Genomic DNA, 20,429 nt, shown 5'->3' on the forward strand with positions numbered 1-20,429 from the left:
TGCAGATGACTTCGTCAACCATTTTGAAAAGAAGGTCGACGACATCCGATCCTCGTTTGCTAAGTCAAACGACACCGCTGGTTCTGCTCACACTGCCCTACCCTGTGCTCTGACCTCTTTCTCCCCTCTCTCTCCAGATTAAATCTCGCGTCTTGTGACGGCCGGCCGCCCTACAACCTGCCCGCTTGACCCTATCCCCTCCTCTCTTCTCCAGACCATTTCCGGAGACCTTCTCCCTTACCTCACCTCGCTCATCAACTCATCCCTGACCGCTGGCTACGTCCCTTCCGTCTTCAAGAGAGCGAGAGTTGCACCCCTTCTGAAAAAACCTACACTCGATCCCTCCGATGTCAACAACTACAGACCAGTATCCCTTCTTTCTTTTCTCTCCAAAACTCTTGAACGTGCCGTCCTTGGCCAGCTCTCCCGCTATCTCTCTCAGAATGACCTTCTTGATCCAAATCAGTCAGGTTTCAAGACTAGTCATTCAACTGAGACTGCTCTTCTCTGTATCACGGAGGCGCTCCGCACTGCTAAAGCTAACTCTCTCTCCTCTGCTCTCATCCTTCTAGACCTATCGGCTGCCTTCGATACTGTGAACCATCAGATCCTCCTCTCCACCCTCTCCGAGTTGGGCATCTCCGGCGCGGCCCACGCTTGGATTGCGTCCTACCTGACATGTCGCTCCTACCAGGTGGCGTGGCGAGAATCTGTCTCCTCACCACGCGCTCTCACCACTGGTGTCCCCCAGGGCTCTGTTCTAGGCCCTCTCCTATTCTCGCTATACACCAAGTCACTTGGCTCTGTCATAACCTCACATGGTCTCTCCTATCATTGCTATGCAGACGACACACAATTAATCTTCTCCTTTCCCCCTTCTGATGACCAGGTGACGAATCGCATCTCTGCATGTCTGGCAGACATATCAGTGTGGATGACGGATCACCACCTCAAGCTGAACCTCGGCAAGACGGAGCTGCTCTTCCTCCCGGGGAAGGACTGCCCGTTCCATGATCTCGCCATCACGGTTGACAACTCCATTGTGTCCTCCTCCCAGAGCGCTAAGAACCTTGGCGTGATCCTGGACAACACCCTGTCGTTCTCAACTAACATCAAGGCGGTGGCCCGTTCCTGTAGGTTCATGTTCTACAACATCCGCAGAGTACAACCCTGCCTCACACAGGAAGCGGCGCAGGTCCTAATCCAGGCACTTGTCCACTCCCGTCTGGACTACTGCAACTCGCTGTTGGCTGGGCTCCCTGCCTGTGCCATTAAACCCCTACAACTCATCCAGAACGCCGCAGCCCGTCTGGTGTTCAACCTTCCCAAGTTCTCTCACGTCACCCCGCTCCTCCGCTCTCTCCACTGGCTTCCAGTTGAAGCTCGCATCCGCTACAAGACCATGGTGCTTGCCTACGGAGCTGTGAGGGGAACGGCACCTCAGTACCTCCAGGCTCTGATCAGGCCCTACACCCAAACAAGGGCACTGCGCTCATCCACCTCTGGCCTGCTCGCCTCCCTACCACTGAGGAAGTACAGTTCCCGCTCAGCCCAGTCAAAACTGTTCGCTGCTCTGGCCCCCCAATGGTGGAACAAACTCCCTCACGACGCCAGGACAGCGGAGTCAATCACCACCTTCCGGAGACACCTGAAACCCCACCTCTTTAAGGAATACCTAGGATAGGATAAAGTAATCCTTCTCACCACCCCCCCCCCTTAAAAGATTTAGATGCACTATTGTAAAGTGGCTGTTCCACTGGATGTCATAAGGTGAATGCACCAATTTGTAAGTCGCTCTGGATAAGAGCGTCTGCTAAATGACTTAAATGTAATGTAAATGATGTATGTAAATGTAATCCACATGATGGTATTGACTAAAGAAACACATCCAAAGACCCAACTCACACATCTTTATTACAGGATGGCGGTATTTCAATATACAAGACAGACATATTTACAACCAAGTGGGTCGGGCTTATGTACATGGAAAAAAGAGGTATAGCATACAGTATTATTTCTAATGTATAAATTATCAATAAATACTGGAACGGAAGAGACCGCTTCCCAGGGGTTCTCGACAATCAAAGAAGAAAGGGACAACCCCAAATGTTGCGAGGAGGGAAATTATATGACCATACAGACCATAATGAAAACAATTGCATCACTGCACAGCCAGACATAAAACAGAACATGGACATCCACACGGGACTGAGTGGGAGAGAACATGACTAGGCCAAAGAGTGTCTCCTGACCCAGGGACTTGACCAGGAAGAACACTGGGCCATACTTATTATACCCTAGATATTACCGAATCCCAAATAAACCCTTAATCCCTACCTCCTATTCGTTTGTGCAGACTTAAGAGGATAGGTATAAGCAATTGGCGACAATTCCACCTGGCCTGTCGGGGGGGCAAAACTGAGCTGCCACCATATTGTTTTTTGACCGATCCAATCCTGTCATATCTACACAAATGCCCACAGGGGTAGGGACTAGTGGCTGATTTGAGTTTCAGGATATAACATGGTCAGGAAAAACCAGAGGCCTTAAACATTACCGGACAGTTTCTTGGACCCAGATTGAGCCCACTCTTGGACTAAAAAGCACTTTCGAGGTAGATTCTCCATTGAGTGTGCATGTTTAATCCAGAAATAGGCTTAACCTGGGTCCGGGAAACTACTTTAACCGAGGTGAATCATCTTAAGGCAGTGTTCGAAAAATTATCTTATTGACATGCTCCACACACCAAGAGATCTGCCTGATATGTGACAGTTTGTAGATTATTTAAGGCATGGTCAAGTTTGGCTTTTCCCTACAATACATAAGTGTTGTGTTCAGTAGGAGGGAAACCTTTTGAAATGGGGAGACTACCTGAATCTCTCATGTGCAATAATAAACACGAACATCGGGGGCCCATCACTCTCTAAAATGACATTTGGTGACAAAGCAGGGTCGTCGCTTTCGTCTAATTTACCAGTCCCGCATTCAACCTAGGTAGTTAGAATTGTAATTGTTATTCATATAAAAAGGACAGGGACGATGAGAGATGGAGGAGAAAGAGAAATTACACATGCACCTGGGAAAAGGCTGAAGGTTGTTGGAGTGATTGGTTGATTGTCGCTGCTTATCCTTGTAGTTCAGACCTCTTCCAGTCTATCTGTTTTTCTTTTGGGAACATATTACCTGGCATCCCACGTCATTTTCAGAAACATTCTGGTTCAAACACATTCAAACTCAACATATCCAGTACAACGCATAAGAAATAAATAGATGCATATTTCAATACAAAAACTCAGCCTCTTCCATAAGTCTTTTCCATGATCCAGTCAGTGGAAACTATGGAAATATAACCTATGGTGCCCACTCTATATGTTCAAAAGACACCTCCTAGTATCATGCAGTGCATTACCTCTTGACCTATGAAGCTCTGGTCAAAATTAGTGTCCTATATGAGGAATAAGGTCATTTGAGATGCAGCCTTGCTAGTTTCTGAATCTTCCTTGACTTGGCAAACAAGCTTCTGAAATGTTTCAACTGTTTAAAAAGGTAAATTGGTCAAACGTTAATTGGTGGAGTCTGGCGCTGGTTTGTTGATAAGGCATTCAGGGTAGTTGAGTTATTCTGTCAGCAGACTTTGTTCCTGGTAGACCTTCCACTCTTAACTGACATCATTGAACACCCCTCCCCAGTGGCGATAGTGGTTTTGCCTCCTCCGTTTGCAGTTCAGTTGGTTGATCCCAGAAATGGACGCTGCAGAGATGGGGTGTGAAGAAAGGCACTGTGGTAAATTTTATTGGTTGACTAAACTCATATCCATATTTGAGTGTATAGAGGTCCCGTTGGGTTCAAGCTGTTCAAGGCTCGGTAGAGGTGTGTGTACAGCATGGCTGGGTACAGTCAGTTTAGGTAGAGGGTCTGGTGCAGCACACACAGTTGTACAGGAGAGAGCCTAGGCTTCGCTGGCAGTGCTGCTGCGACTCAACTCTCTGATACCCTGGAGAATACGCTTCATGTGACCAACCTTCGTCACCCCCAAGTCCTGCAATGGATGGACACACACACACACACAAATTAGATCAAACACCAGGACACACATGTGGACCCGTGTACCATGTAGGGTCAGAACTTTTTCCAGATGTCACCTGGCAGGGAAAACCAAGCTCTTTATAGACTACAAATAACTTAAATCAATGAACAGGGAGTTAAATTAAACACCCGTGGTAAAGCCCCATAGTAGTGAAACATAAGAAAGCTCTACCTGGCACCTGAAAGAATGGTTGCGTCCCAATAACATATCCTTTCACATGACGTGTGCACTCGTTCACAATGTTGGGGAAACTACTCTGAAAATATAGTTTACCAAGCTACCAATTACTTCACACTGGAATAAGTTAAGCTACAATAAAGCTACCCTTAAGAAATAGTTTACTTAACTAAAGTAAATTTCAACAAGTAGTTCACTACATCCAAACTATACTGAAAAAAAATGTAAACGCAACATGCAACAATTTCAAAGATTTTACTGAGTTACAGTTCAAAAGAGGAAATCAATCAATTGAAATAAATCAATTAAACCATAATCTATGGATTTCACATAACTGGGAATACAGTTCTGCATCTGTTGGTCACAGATACCTTTAAAAAATAAAAAACTAGGGGGATCCCGAGTGGCGCAGCGGTCTAAGGCACTGCATCGCAGTGCTATAGGCTTCACTTCAGACCCATGTTCGATCTTGGGCAGTGTTCTTGTGGCGGGCAGATTAACCTCGGTCGTCAGGTGAACAGAAGAATGTACGCACTTACACATGACTGTAAGTCGCTTTGGATAAAAGCGTCAGCTAAATGGCATATATTATTATTATTATTATTATTATTAACAGTGTTTCCTCCGACACAGCTGGCCTCCAGGTTAAGCGGGCGGATGTTAAGAAGCACGGTTTGGCGGGTCATGTTTCGGGGGACGCAAGACAAGACCTTTGCCTCCCGAACTGGTTGGGGAGTTGCAGCAATGAGACAAGATAGAAATTGGGGAGAAAAAGGGGGTATACAAATTTAATAAAAGTAGGGCCGTGGATCAGAAAACCAGTCACTGTGACCACCATTTGCTTCATGTAGCGCGACACATCCACTTCGCATAGAGTTGATCAGGTTGTTGATTGTAGCCTGTGGAATGTTGTATCACTCCTCTTCAATGGCTGTGCGAAGTTTCTGGATATTGGCAGTAACTTAAACACGCTGTTGTACACGTCAATCCAGAGCATCCCAAACATGCTCAATGGGTGACATGTCTGGTGAGTATGCAGGCCATGGAAGAACTGGAACATTTTCAGCTTCCAGGAATTGCGTAGATACCTTTTACCATTAACATGCTGAAACATGAGGTGATGGCGGCGGAGGAATGGCATGACTATGGGCCTCAGGAGCTCATCACGGTATCTCTGTGCATTGAAATTTCCATTAATAAAATGCAATTGTGTTCGTTGTCCGTAGCTTATGCCTGCCCAACCATAACCCCACCATGGGTCACTCTGTTCCCAACGTTGACATCAGCAAACAGTTCGCCCACAGGACGCCATACACATGGTCTGCGGTTGTGAGGCTGGTTGAACGTACACTGAAGGCTGCTTTATGGTAGTGAAATTATCACTCAATTATCTGGCAACAGCTCTGGCGGACATTCCTGCAGTCAGCATGCCAATTGCACACTCTCTCAAAACTTGAGACATCTGTTGCAAAACGGCACATTTTAGAGTGGCCTTTTATTGTCCCAAGCACAAGGTACACCTGTGTAATGAGCATGCTGTTTAATCAGCTTCTTGAAATGCCACACCTGTCAAGTCGATGGATTATCCTGGCAAAAGAAAAATGCTCCCTAACAGGTATTTCAACAAATTTGTGCACAGAATTTGAGAGAAATAACATTTTGTGCGTAAGGAACATTCCTGGGATCTTTTATTTTAACTCAAGAAACATGGGACCGACACTTTACATGTTGCATTTTTATTTTTGTTCAGTATGCTTTATGAAAAATTATCATATCTAAATCTGAAATGTCATAAATTACAAAGTACACTCTGGAGTCAGATGTTAACATAATGTGTCATTTTGCCTTTTTAAACACAAAAACGATGTTTCAAGTGAAAATTAGGCAGTTCTGATGCCAAAAAAAGAATTGAAATTTTGCCTACTTTACCTGTATTTTCTGTTCTTTTTGCAAAAAAGGAAGTGTGTAGTTTCAGTATTTAGCTACTCAGCAAAAACATAACTAACTACTGAAAACACTACGAATATTTGAATTTAGTTAAACTACCACCAAGCTACAGCAAAATGTAATTAAATGACTAGTTAAACTACATGTAGTTCTCTACTTCCCATCACTGCTCTTTCACTACTTCCCACAAACCTAAAAGCATTGGATTAGTGGAGGCATGGGCTAGTGGGAGTTTCTTATGCCACTAATTTCCTTTCAAATCAGTGAAGGGAAGTAAACAAGTGCACACTTTGGGAAGAAGGATAGATATTTGGGACAGCCTGTATGTGTGTAGTACCTTGAGATCCCTCCTCTCCAGGTGCAGCAGCTCGGCGCCGCGCACGTCGTGCCCAATAAAGATCTCCTTGTACTCGGTGAGACAGATGAGCTCCAGCCAGGCGGCTACCTCCTCTGTGCCCCACTGGTGCACTGCAGAAAGCAAGACCCCCTTCAGACCCCCAACCACACCACGGAAAGACACCACAGAGAGACGCCACAGCCCTGCACATCCCTTAACCGCAGCTCTAGGATAAGATGAATCTACCCTAAATCCTAACTTTGACCATTACAGTGATGATGGTGTGTGGAATGTTGTGGCGACCTCAGAAAGAATTGAATGTGATTTTCAAAGAGTGTTGACCATGATTTGTCATTGTCCAAACATGATTTAATACAGTGTTCCAGAGTAATTCCTGTGAGAGAGAGTGCGAGAAAAAGAGAGGTAGATAGTACCTGGCAGTGTGAGAGTGGCACAGGCCTCCTTGTTCTTGTTGTTTTTGTCCTTCTTGAACTTGGGGACGAGACGGAACTTGGCACTGCGGCTGCGCTTGGAGAAATCCGTCAGGTGTCCCTGCAGAAACACAGACAGGTGAGACAGCTAGACAGACAGGTTAGAGAAAAAGACAGACAGCCATACAGCCAGACAGACCAGACCAGACAGGTTAGAGAGAAAGACAGCCAGACAGATTAGACATTGGGTGATACAGACTGTCCAGTACTATGGACCCACAGAGTTGAACAGTTTACTCTAGCCCAGCACTAACACACTGACCTGATTCAATTAATCAATCACCAAGATCTTGATCAAGTAGCCCATTTACACTTGTACCTGTAAACGGGTTGAAAATAGTAGATTTGGACACTGATAAGTGCCTAAATGGGAACACAGTGGCTATACAGTAACATGCTATACATGACGTCAGAGCTCGGTGTCTCTGCTTCACAGACCTGTATTGGTTTTGACTGACAGCCGTTCTGAACTTGAGCACAGTGCACAACAAGAAGTAGCCTCCAAATGAAAGCCTAACACTGTAAACCGAGGTTCGCTAGCCAGCTATTTGTCGTCCTTAACGTAGGAGACTCTGCTAGCTAGCCAACAGCTAACAGCTAGCCAACGTCTACTGAATAGCACTCAACAACCCGGTCGCAGTCACAGGTAGTATCACATTTTCATTTCATTTCATTACAGTACAATGGTTTGATTTGTTTGATCGTAGCTAGCTACATAGCTAGCTACATAGCCGTCTTTGTATCAAAGATAATTGTGTAGTCTAGAGCGATTTTCTAGGTTAGCTAGCCAGCTATTGTCGTTCTTTTAACGCAACGTAACGTAAACAACACTGCTAGCTAGCCAGCTAGCCCCGAATAGCAGCACTGCAGAAACTATTACACTCAACGGAACGACTTGATTAGTGTAGTGTCAACAACGCAGCTACTGCCAGCTAGCCTACTTCAGCAGTACTGTATCATTTTAATCATTTTAGTCAATAAGATTCTTGCTACGTAAGCTTAACTTTCTGAACATTCGAGACGTGTAGTCCACTTGTCATTCCAATCTCCTTTGCATTAGCGTAGCCTCTTCTGTAGCCTGTCAACTATGTGTCTGTCTATCCCTGTTCTCTCCTCTCTGCACAGACCATACAAACGCTCCACACCGCGTGGCCGCGGACACCCTAATCTGGTGGTCCCAGCGCGCACGACCCACGTGGAGTTCCAGGTCTCCGGTAGCCTCTGGAACTGCCGATCTGCGGCCAACAAGGCAGAGTTCATCTCAGCCTATGCCTCCCTCCAGTCCCTCGACTTCTTGGCACTGATGGAAACATGGATCACCACAGACAACACTGCTACTCCTACTGCTCTCTCTTCGTCCGCCCACGTGTTCTCGCACACCCCGAGAGCTTCTGGTCAGCGGGGTGGTGGCACCGGGATCCTCATCTCTCCCAAGTGGTCATTCTCTCTTTCTCCCCTCACCCATCTGTCTATCGCCTCCTTTGAATTCCATGCTGTCACAGTTACCAGCCCTTTCAAGCTTAACATCCTTATCATTTATCGCCCTCCAGGTTCCCTCGGAGAGTTCATCAATGAGCTTGATACCTTGATAAGCTCCTTTCCTGAGGACGGCTCACCTCTCACAGTGCTGGGCGACTTTAACCTCCCCACGTCTACCTTTGACTCATTCCTCTCTGCCTCCTTCTTTCCACTCCTCTCCTCTTTTGACCTCACCCTCTCACCTTCCCCCCCTACTCACAAGGCAGGCAATACGCTCGACCTCATCTTTACTAGATGCTGTTCTTCCACTAACCTCATTGCAACTCCCCTCCAAGTCTCCGACCACTACCTTGTATCCTTTTCCCTCTCGCTCTCATCTAACACCTCCCACACGGCCCCTACTCGGATGGTATCGCGCCGTCCCAACCTTCGCTCTCTCTCCCCCGCTACTCTCTCCTCTTCCATCCTATCATCTCTTCCCGCTGCTCATACCTTCTCCAACCTATCTCCTGATTCTGCCTCCTCAACCCTCCTCTCCTCCCTTTCTGCATCCTTTGACTCTCTATGTCCCCTATCCTCCAGGCCGGCGCGGTCCTCCCCTCCCGCCCCGTGGCTCGACGACTCATTGCGAGCTCACAGAACAGGGCTCCGGGCAGCCGAGCGGAAATGGAGGAAAACTCGCCTCCCTGCGGACCTGGCATCCTTTCACTCCCTCCTCTCTACATTTTCCTCCTCTGTCTCTGCTGCTAAAGCCATTTTCTACCACTCTAAATTCCAAGCATCTGCCTCTAACCCTAGGAAGCTCTTTGCCACCTTCTCTTCACTCCTGAATCCTCCTCCCCCTCCCCCCCCCTCCTCCCTCTCTGCAGATGACTTCGTCAACCATTTTGAAAAGAAGGTCGACGACATCCGATCCTCGTTTGCTAAGTCAAACGGCACCGCTGGTTCTGCTCACACTGCCCTACCCTGTGCTCTGACCTCTTTCTCCCCTCTCTCTCCAGATGAAATCTCGCGTCTTGTGACGGCCGGCCGCCCAACAACCTGCCCGCTTGACCCTATCCCCTCCTCTCTTCTCCAGACCATTTCCGGAGACCTTCTCCCCTACCTCACCTCGCTCATCAACTCATCCCTGACCGCTGGCTACGTCCCTTCCGTCCTCAAGAGAGCGAGAGTTGCACCCCTTCTGAAAAAACCTACACTCAATCCCTCCGATGTCAACAACTACAGACCAGTATCCCTTCTTTCTTTTCTCTCCAAAACTCTTGAACGTGCCGTCCTTGGCCAGCTCTCCCGCTATCTCTCTCTGAATGACCTTCTTGATCCAAATCAGTCAGGTTTCAAGACTAGTCATTCAACTGAGACTGCTCTTCTCTGTATCACGGAGGCGCTCCGCACTGCTAAAGCTAACTCTCTCTCCTCTGCTCTCATCCTTCTAGACCTATCGGCTGCCTTCGATACTGTGAACCATCAGATCCTCCTCTCCACCCTCACCACCTTCCGGAGACACCTGAAACCCCACCTCTTTAAGGAATACCTAGGATAGGATAAGTATTTCTTCTCCCCCCTTTAAGATTTAGATGCACTATTGTAAAGTGACTATTCTACTGGATGTCATAAGGTGAATGCACCAATTTGTAAGTCGCTCTGGATAAGAACGTCTGCTAAATAACTTAAATGTAATGTAAGATCGTATTTTATAATTTAGGTAGTCATGTTGGCAATAGAACAAGCTTTCAAATTATGCCCAATTTACCAGATTGCGATTTATAATGGACCGTTTTTGGATTGTGGAAACAACAACAGTAATTGTGTAGGCGGTGATGCAGCGATATGTTCCAAAGAAAACAACTACAAATGCACATAAAATCAACAGTGTCTTTTGTTTTGGATTCAGTCTTTTGTCAGGTGAACTGTTGTGTTCTCTTTAGTCTAATACTTTCCCCATAATCTCCAAACGGTTCCCTTTTAATTGTTACCATGGTTATAGATGCTTTCCATATTTCCACTTCTCTAAGAAATATTTCAATGTAGCCCTATCCATTTAGGCCAATTCCCACAAGTGTAATGGGTTAAATCAGGTGTGGTATTACTGGACTGGGACTAAGATAGAAAAGCACTGAGCTAAGCGGCTGGTGTGTATAGCGTGTGTGTGAGTGATTGTGTGTTTGTGGTCGCATCTAGATCTACCTCATCATCCCCAGGTTCGATGAGCTGACACAGCCAGGGTATGTCTGGGAGTCTGCGTAGCTGCTGGGCCACAGTTCCCAGGGCTCCAGTTAACTGCTCCTTCTGAGGAGGATCCAACTGCTGAAAAGACATACCCATTTACAAAAACATAATAACCCCCCCACACACAGACACATGCAGCTGCACCTACACACAAACAGACAGACCGACAGACAGGCAGACAACAGCTTTGAGACTTACCAGGCACATCTTGCCTGCCAGTAGCAGCTCTGTCTCACTGTGAAGGGCCTTGACGTTACTGACCATCTGAACCACAACACTGCAGTTCAGACCCTGCGTAGAACAGAGACGAACACAAACACATTACAAACCACAGAAGCAGGGGTACAATGTGCATTAAATGTGTGTGACTGTGTATATATTTGACTGATTGATTGTCATACATGTACACCATTTAGTGCCAGCCCATATGGGCTTAATCCCTAGACACAAATCATCAAATCACAAAACATAATGACATTTGACAATTTAAGATATACTGTGCATTCAGAAAGTATTCAGACCCCTTCACTTTTTCCACATTTTGTTATGTAACAGCCTTATTCTAAAATGTATTGATGGAATTGGCTAAACTTTGATCACTGAGATAGTAAATTAATGATAGGAAATGAAAGAGAATGGGTTTTATGTCAGAAGTTAATGGTTCTCTAAAGAAAGACAGATGGCTTTGGAATGTGTTGGGGGGATGAGAGCAACGTGGGAAACAGGGGAGACAAATGGGCATTTGTAGATTAGACGAAGGAGGAGTTGAGGTCAGGAGGTGTGGACAGATTCTCTTAAGCGCGTTTGATCCATAAAAAAACAGCTTAGAAAAACACAACTTCACTACAAAATATTTCAAAAGTTGCCTATAAACTTTGCCAAAATATTTCAAACTACTTTTGTAATACAACGTTAGGTATTTTTAAACGTTAATAATCGATCAAATTGTAGATGGGGCAATCTGTATTCAATACATGAATGAAAAGAAAATAGCTCTGCTCTTCACGTCTTGAGCAACTCACAAAAGTGTCCCCCGTTCCGAGTTGGCCTATTTCCTGATAAAACAAAGGAATAATCTCAGCCATATTCAAAGACTGGCGACATCGTGTGGAAGCGGTAGGAACTGAAAATAGATTGATATTAAATATCCAATGGCAAAAGACAAAATAGGGAAGAGAGATGGGGGGGAATCTGAACAGTTAGTCCTCTGGGTTTTGCCTGCTACATAAGTTCTGTTATACTCACAGACATGATTCAAACAGTTTTAGAAACTTCAGAGTGTTTTCTATCCACATCTATGAATAATATGCATATCTTATATTCTGGGCATGAGTAACAGGAAGTTGAAATTGGGCATGCTATTTATCCAAAAGTGAAAATTCCGCCCCCTAGCTTTAAGAGGTTAAACCTCTTGAGGACAGGGAGACGCTAGCGTCTCAACTGGCCAATTGCCAGGGGAAATGCAGAGCGCCAGATTCAAATAAAGTGCTATAAAATTCAAACTTTCGTTAAATCACACATGTAAGATACTCAATTAAAGCTACACTCGTTGTGAATCCAGCCAACATGTCAGATTTTAAAAATGCTTTTCAGCGAAAGCATAAGAAACTATTATCTGATAGCATGCACCCATCTGCACCAGTAGTAAACAAAAGAGCTAGCGCAGCAGGCGCTACACAAAACGCTGAAATAAAATATAAAATATGCATTACCTTTGACGAGCTTCTTTTGTTGGCACTCCAATATGTCCCATAAACATCACAATTGGTCCTTTTGTACGATTAATTCCGTCCATATATATCGAAAATGTCCATTTATTAATGACAACCAACCCAATCAACAAAACAAACCAAAACCAGGTTGGCCAATAGGTATCAACGTTGGAACCAAACCATCCCCTAGTAAGAGGACGGGTGTGGCGCGTGGGGAAAGGTTTACTGATATGGATGTTGACTTGTTAAAATCCATCAATGAAAGGCTTGACAAACTTGATATCTTGGATATATTACGAGAGGACATCAATGCATTATGTGCTAGTCTAGAACTCAGCCAACGTCAGATTGATGATCTAAGGAAAGAGAACACGGCGCTGAAAGGTACTGTAGACTCTATTCATAGCAAGGTGGAGGGAGTGCAAAGGGAGAATAAACAACTTAAAGAAACCTTGCTTGATGTACAGTGTCGATCAATGCGGGACAATCTCATATTTTCAGGGATACCGGAGAATGACAACAGCAGAGGCTGTGAGGACACAGTCCGAGACTTTATGTCAACTCAACTAAAACTGCCCACTGATGTTGTGCGTAATGTCACTTTCTCCAGAGTCCATAGAATAGGTAAGGCCTCTGGAAATAGGCCACGGGCTATTATCACATGTTTTGAGCAAAAGGAAATGATGAAGAACATGGGCAGAGACAGATTTTTGGAATGAATGATCACTTCCCCACTGAGATCAATGAATGAAGAAAAAAACTATATCCCATCACAAGGAAAAGCGTTGCCTGAATCAACGAGTCTCCATGGTGATGGATAAAGTTTATATCAACGGTCAATTGTATCAGGAGTCTAGAGTAACTCCCTGGATATTTGAATGTAATGTTCAAATTTGAGTTTGTGTGTTGTAATGTAGTGTATCATGACAACTTCAACTATAATGAATACATGCTCTATTGATCTTCACTTGACAAGGAAAGGGTTGCATATAGCTCAGGTTAATGTATGTAGCCTTCCTAACAAAATACCTGAGGTTTTTAACTTGGTCAACGTAAATAACATTTACATTTTGGCTTTGACCGAAACGCATTTAGATGCTTCTGTAAATGATGGGCAAATTAACATTTATGGATATAGTCTACTGAGAAGGGACAGGAATAGGAATGGTGGGGGTGTAGCACTGTACATTCAGAATCATATACCTTTTAAGAGGAGGGATGACCTTAATGTATGTCAAGTAGAGGCACTATGGGCTCAAGTACATCTGCCTCACCAGGCAGCCATATATTGGTAGGGCGTGTGTATAGACCTCCTAGCTCTAAGGTGTCATATTTGGATGACTTATGTACTGGGTTTGACCAGGCCACAGATAGCAGATATGTATTTATCTTGGGTGATTTTAATATACATTGTAAGGATCACAATAATTCAAATATAACAAAATTGATGAGATATGCCAAGAACTGTGGTTTGAAACAAATGGTTAATGATACTACTAGATTATCAATTAAGTTGGGTCATCGTTCAAACACATGCATTGATCTGATCTTCTGTAATAAGTGGGCTGGACGGACCATAATATTGTGACCATAACCATGAACACCAAGGTTCCAAAGAAACACCGTAGGATTGTGGTCAAGAGAAATTTTAAAACATGTTATCTAGAGGAAGATTAAATCACAATACAGAACGTTTTACTGATTTGCTCACTGAGGTAATGGACCATCATGCCCCCATAAGAAAGAGTACAGTTGGTGCTCGTCCATCTCCATGGATTGATGATGAACTGGGTGAAGCTTTTTCTCAAAGAAATATGGCAGCCAAGTCAAAATCTGAAATTAATTAACAGAATTATAGAACATTACGTAATTATGCAGTTAAATTGAATCGAAAGAAAAAAAAGTTATTTTACAACAATGCTTTTATTGACTGTAAAAATGATTCTAAAAAGGTTTGGAACACAGTTAAGGGCTTACTTGGTACATCTATCTCATCATGCCCATCTAGTGTGGAGGTTGACGAGAGAAAAATAACAAAACCTGTTGATATTGCCAATCATTTTGCAGATTTTATTTTACAAAGAAAATGAATTTACTTTCTTCCAAACAAGCTGTTGTCCAATGGATTGATTGATGATCATATTATGAGCAAAAAGATCTGCTCTTTTAGTCTGTAAACTGTGTCAGTGGAGGTGTTAAACATATTGAAGTCATTACTTGATTGTAAATCTACAGATTACAGTCTTACGGACAATTTTTTGCTTCGCTGTGCTGGTCCCCAGATTGCAGTTCCACATAATTAATTGGTCACTGGAAAAGGGGATGTTTGCAAATGTATGGAAGCATGCGAAACTGTGTCCTATTCCGAAAGACTGCAAAGAACCCATTACTCCTGCCAATAGTCGACCAATTAGTCTACTCCCTACACTCAGTAAGATATTGGAGGGTATTGTGAGTAGACAAATATGGGAGTACGTGGAAATGAATGATCTGATTACAGCCAATCAACATGCTTATCGCAAAAACCATTCCACGACCACTGCATTGGTTGACATGACTGACCAGTGGCTTAATGCTATGGATAATGGCACGTTTGTGGGTGTACTATTTTTAGATTTCAGTGCAGCATTTGATTTAGTGGATCATTAAATAATTTTGACAAAATTAATGCATTGTGGTTTTAAGGAGGTTTTAAGGAGGTAGCATTGAATTGGGTACAGTCATATCTAAACAGTCCACCTATATCAATGGTTAATTTTCTTCCCCTCGTGTTAAACTATGGAATACCGCAGGGCAGCTGCCTTTGGCCACTTCTTTATTTAATATATACCAACAACCTTCCCTATGCCTTAGCTGAAACTCAAGCTGCTATATTTGCAGATGATAGTACAATTTATGCAGCAAGACAATCGGTTCAACAGGTACAGCAAGCTTTACAAGGAGATTTGGAGAATATCAATGAGTGGGTTTGCCAGAACAAACTTGTTTTAAACACCAAGAAAACCAAAGTTATGTTGGTCTGTTCCACTTGGAAAAGGCCAAAACAGGATGGGATACAATTAAGTATGGGAGGAGTACAAATTGAAGAAGTGGCAGAAACCAAACTATTGGGAGTGCAGTTAGACAACTGCTTATAATGGTCATCTCAAATAACTAATCTATATAAAACAAATGTTTTATTTAAAACAGGAAAAATTATTAAGCAAATAACACAAGCATTAATTGAGTCAGGTGAACTACTGTTCTGTGGTCTGGGGAAATGCATCATCAAGTGAACGGCAAAGTTCTATTCACAACGGTATTCAGTTGGTAAGAGACAGACATTCCGTAAATACTAGGAATAGATTGTTCACCATCTATGCATTATTCAGACAGAAAAGAGAAATAGGCAAAATAACATTTCGATTGTCAAAGACCCCAGTCACCCAAGTTATAGACTGTTTTCTTTGCTACCGCACAGCAAGCGGTACAGGAGCACCAAGTCTAGGACCAGAAGGCTCCTTAAGAGAATGCCAAGAGTGTGCAAATCTGTCATCAAGGCAAAGGGTGGCTACTTTGAAGAATCTAAAACATAGTTTTATTTGTTTAACACTTGTTTGGTTAATATGTGTTAATTCGTAGTTTTGATATCTTCACTATTATTCTACAACGTATAAAATAGTCCAAATAAAGAAAAACCCTAAGTAGGGTTAAATGAGTAGGTGTATCCAAATGTTTGACTGGTACTGTAAATATACTTGAAAATATATTGCATAACCCGAAAATTGTTGTCAAGCAATGATCAACAACCAATTTGACAGAGCTTGAAGAATAAAAAATAAAACAATTGGCAAATGTTGCACAATTCAGGTGTGGAAAGCTCTTCAAGACTTACCCAGAATACCTCAAAGCTGTCATCGCTACTAAAAGTGATTATATTCACTCAGGAGTGTGAATACTTTTGTAAATGTCATATTTCTGTATTTCCCTTTCAATACATTTGCAAAAATGTCAAAAAACATGTTTTCACTTCGTCATTTACGGAGCATTGTGTATGGATGGGTGAGAATTGTTTTTACCTAATATGAATTCAGGCTGTAAACAACATAATATGAATACTTTCTGAAGGCACCATATGAGCCAAAAAAGATCTCCCGCATTTGGCACATGTATGTTGGGCACCCCTGTATTACTAGAAGTTGGTTGACTGGTATAAAAGGTAGAACAGGAACTCCACGTACCCCTGTGCTCTTGGAATTGGCGTAGACCACGTCCATGGCCTTTGAGCTTGCGTTGACGGCATGGGCCAGCTCCTGCTCCATACTGTGGTGGGACTGAGCGATTTCTCGGATACTGGGAACACGTCACGACATCGAACATCTAATGTTACTGTGAAACTACACTGCAAGCATATCACAAGCGTTCTGTAAGTGATGTTTTTGGCATACTATCTGTATAGTATGGGGCGGCAGCGTAGCCTAGTGGTTAGAGCGTTGGACTAGTAACCGGAAGGTTGCGAGTTCAAACCCCCGAGCTGACAAGGTCGTTCTGTCGTTCTGCTCCTGAACAGGCAGTTAACCCACTGTTCCCAGGCCGTCATTGAAAATAAGAATATGTTCTTAACTGACTTGCCTGGTTAAATAAAGGTAAAAAAAAATATTTTGGCCGTTAGGTAAACCACGAGGGAATTGGTCTAGGACAATTTTCAATCTAAATGGAATTCAACCATACCCTGCTTTAATCCAATGTTATTATTAATTATTAATGTTCTCTTACCTGTGGATGAGGGCGCCGGCCGCCTGTCCAAACAGGTTGATCTGGGAGGCTTCTTCCTCGGATACGATCTCCGGCTGCAATGCATACTGGGGCAGCGGCCGGGGGAACTCGCACCGCTGCTTGTCTTCCCACGACTTCAGCGTGCTCTCGAAGGCCTGAGACAAGCAGGCAACAGGATGAATAGAATAGGATAGAATAGCTGTATTCTTCCCAGAGGGAACTATAGTTGTGGTACGTTAGATGTGATACGTCAATAAAAAATATGACCGCAATATAACAGCAACATTCACACAAGACATACAAATACTATACAAACAAATCATGTCAAATCTTTGAACCGTGAAAGGTTCAACGAATTGTGTGAGGGGTAGGAATGGGTGGATTTCTCCATTCCCTTCTCCAGCCGTTGTATTGGGCAGTTCAATGGTGAGAAATGCCTCAGTCCCTGGAGCAAACACGTTGTGCTATCCAGGAGCATGTGTACAGGACATCAATAAGCTGCTCCCAAACATTATAAACCAGCATCAGGAAATTAAGTATATGATAGTTCATGTGAGATTCGATGACATTATGAAGGGCAGCTCAGAACAGCTGAAGATGGATTTTAAAGAACTGATTGGGTCACTGCTTGACAAAAAGAATCGCCCCATAATATCTGTCCCTCTGCCCTCCCTAAATCGTGGCATTGAACATTTCAGCAAACTTTTAGCCCTCAATCACTGGCTACTAGACAATTGCGGCTCTGTGGGTGTAATATTTATTGACAATTTTGATACCTTCTGGAAACAAAACTCATTTTATAAGGATGATGGGATCCACCCAAATCATTCGGGTTCCTGGATCCTTTCACAGCATTATAAGGCAGCGTTGAGACAATGACCCAAGCCCAACTCAGTTAATTCCTATCATTATGTCGCTGAGTTGTCATAATGCTTCAGCAAATATACATTATCCCAGGGGCGTTGGAAGACACAATATAAGTAACCTAACTTAAATCCCTGTAACTACCCTGATGCTTCTGCTGATCCCACAGCTACATTGGTTCCTCCTTTAAAAGTTGTGTCATACTGCGGCACACCTTGTGGGCTGCTGCAGCATTCTGTGGCACGTTATCTATTTGTCAGCCATTTCTTCTGTTAACTTCATTGGGATAGCGGGCAGCATTGGGAAGTTTGGATGAAAAGCGTGCCCAGAGTAAATTGCCTGTTACTCAGGCCCAGAAGCTAGGATATGCATATAATTGATAGATTTTGATAGAAAACACTCTACAGTTTCCAAAACTGTTACAATAATGTCTGTGAGTATAACATAACTCATATGGCAGGCGAAAACCTGAGAAAAATCCAACCAGGAAGCGGGAAATCTGAGCTTTGTAGTTTTTTTTAAATGATTGCCTATCCAATGCCCTGTGTCTGTGGGGTCAGATTGCACTTCCTAAGGCTTCCAGTAGATGTCAACAGTCTTTAGAAGTTGTTTCAGGCTTATATTGTGAAAGGGGATCGAATAAAAGCTGTTTCAACAAGCGGTCAAGCTGAAAGACATTAGTTTACTCTCGCGCAAGGCCGTGAGCGCGACGTTCGTTCTCTTTCCTTTCTAATGACGGAATTGTCCGGTTGGAATATTATTGAAGATTTATGACAAAAACATCCTAAAGATTGATTATATACATCGTTTGACATGTTTCTACGAATTTAATGGAACTTTTTTGACTTTTCGTCCAGACTTTGTGCCCGCGCTTTGTGCAATTGGATTACTGGACTAAATGTGCGAACAAAAAGGAGGTATTTGGACATAAAGATGTTTCTGTGGACATTACGGATACTATTTCGAATTTTCTTTTGCGTTGTCATGACCGCTCGAGCCTGTGGATTTCTGAACATAACGCACCAAACAAACTGAGGTATTTTGGATATAAAAAACATCTTTATGGAACAAAAGTAACATTTATTGTGTAACTCGGAGTCTCGTAAGTGAAAACATCCGAAGATCATCAAAGGTAAGCGATTCATTTTATTGCTGATTTTCGTGACCAAGCTACTTTGATGTTAGGTGTTCATAATGTTGTCTAGTGATCGATAAACTTACACAAACGCTTGGATTTCTTTCGCTGGAAAGCATATTTTCAAAATCTGAAATGACAAGTGGATTAACAAAATGCTAAGCTGTCTTTTGCTATATTGCACTTGTGATTTCATGAATGTAAATATTTTTAGTAATATTATTTGAATGTGGCGCTATGCAATTCAGCAGTTGTTGATGACAATTATCTCGCTAACGGGATAGGTAGCGTCAAGAAGTTAACTAACATATTCCTCTCAAGTGTACATTTTTAGCTTGACTGTTATAATTACTTAAATTTGCTTCCACCATAATGTTTTGTCAGCCATCTTTGCTGAAGAAAGTCACCAGGGACGGGTGCGTCAAATTCGTTATTGGAACCACTCGATATGACTGGTCATATAGAAACCTTGGGACCCAAATGCATAATGAGTGCTCTAACTCCCCCTTGCGGTGGTCTGGAGCAATGAAGCCGTGACTCCGGGTACCTCTAAGTCCTGCGGTGTAAGCTCGCAACTTTTAAAGGAGGAACCACTGTACTGTATGCAGTATTCATGTGCCTATGAAGCAGAGTTATACTGTTAGCACTGTGGCGGTGTGCCTTAGTAGGAAGTCCACTTTGTGCAGCTCACCCTGTACTAACATAAATAGCATGAGTAGAGCTGTTACGGTGACCGTATTAGCGCTACACCAGCGATCACTAGTCATGACGGAGGTCAAATTCCACGTGACCATGTAGTCACAGTAATTAGGCTTCTCCAAGCTCTGATACTGCTGATGGTCATTAGTAGTCTATAAAACTTGCTAACTGCCTGGTACTCAGCACTCTATGGTCCCTCTAATCCCTCTAACATTTAAAATGTGTGACCCCATAGATGTGTACTCACTCGGTCTCTGGTGAGAGTCTGCGTTCGGTTCTTGTGGATAATCTTGATGTACCCCGGGGGCTGGATCCAGGCCTCTCCGTCCACCTGCACCGGCACGCCCTCATCCCCAAGGATGGTGATCTTCACTGTACGACACTGCAATAGGAGAGCAAATGGGGAGAAACATTCAAACCAAGAAAATTGTATAAAAAATCTGAAGGATCAATGGAAACAGGATGCACCTAAGCTCAATTTCGAGTCTCATAGCAAAGGGTCTGAATATGAATATAA

At 43.5% G+C, this 20,429-nt stretch overlaps 1 protein-coding gene across 5 annotated transcripts in view; it reads right to left on the reverse strand.

The window, feature by feature from the left end:
• Positions 1-1,895: 1,895 nt before the first annotated feature.
• Positions 1,896-20,429, reverse strand: part of LOC118366007 (diacylglycerol kinase delta-like) — a 120,557-nt gene continuing 102,023 nt past the window's right edge. For 4 of the 5 annotated variants that reach the window (XM_035748301.2, XM_035748300.2, XM_035748304.2 and 1 more), the window contains 8 exons: positions 20,160-20,294; positions 17,215-17,369; positions 16,680-16,791; positions 10,946-11,038; positions 10,706-10,825; positions 6,983-7,100; positions 6,549-6,679; positions 1,896-4,039 (listed from right to left, as the gene is read on the reverse strand). In XM_035748301.2, the coding sequence (XP_035604194.1) occupies positions 3,950-4,039; positions 6,549-6,679; positions 6,983-7,100; positions 10,706-10,825; positions 10,946-11,038; positions 16,680-16,791; positions 17,215-17,369; positions 20,160-20,294 (954 nt within the window). In that variant the 3' untranslated portion in view covers positions 1,896-3,949. The remainder of the gene's footprint in view (positions 4,040-6,548; positions 6,680-6,982; positions 7,101-10,705; positions 10,826-10,945; positions 11,039-16,679; positions 16,792-17,214; positions 17,370-20,159; positions 20,295-20,429) is intronic. The other variant, XM_035748302.2, reaches the window with a different exon arrangement.

The sequence above is a fragment of the Oncorhynchus keta genome, chromosome 33 (genome assembly GCF_023373465.1).
Source record: "Oncorhynchus keta strain PuntledgeMale-10-30-2019 chromosome 33, Oket_V2, whole genome shotgun sequence".
NCBI classification, from domain to species: domain Eukaryota; kingdom Metazoa; phylum Chordata; class Actinopteri; order Salmoniformes; family Salmonidae; genus Oncorhynchus; species Oncorhynchus keta.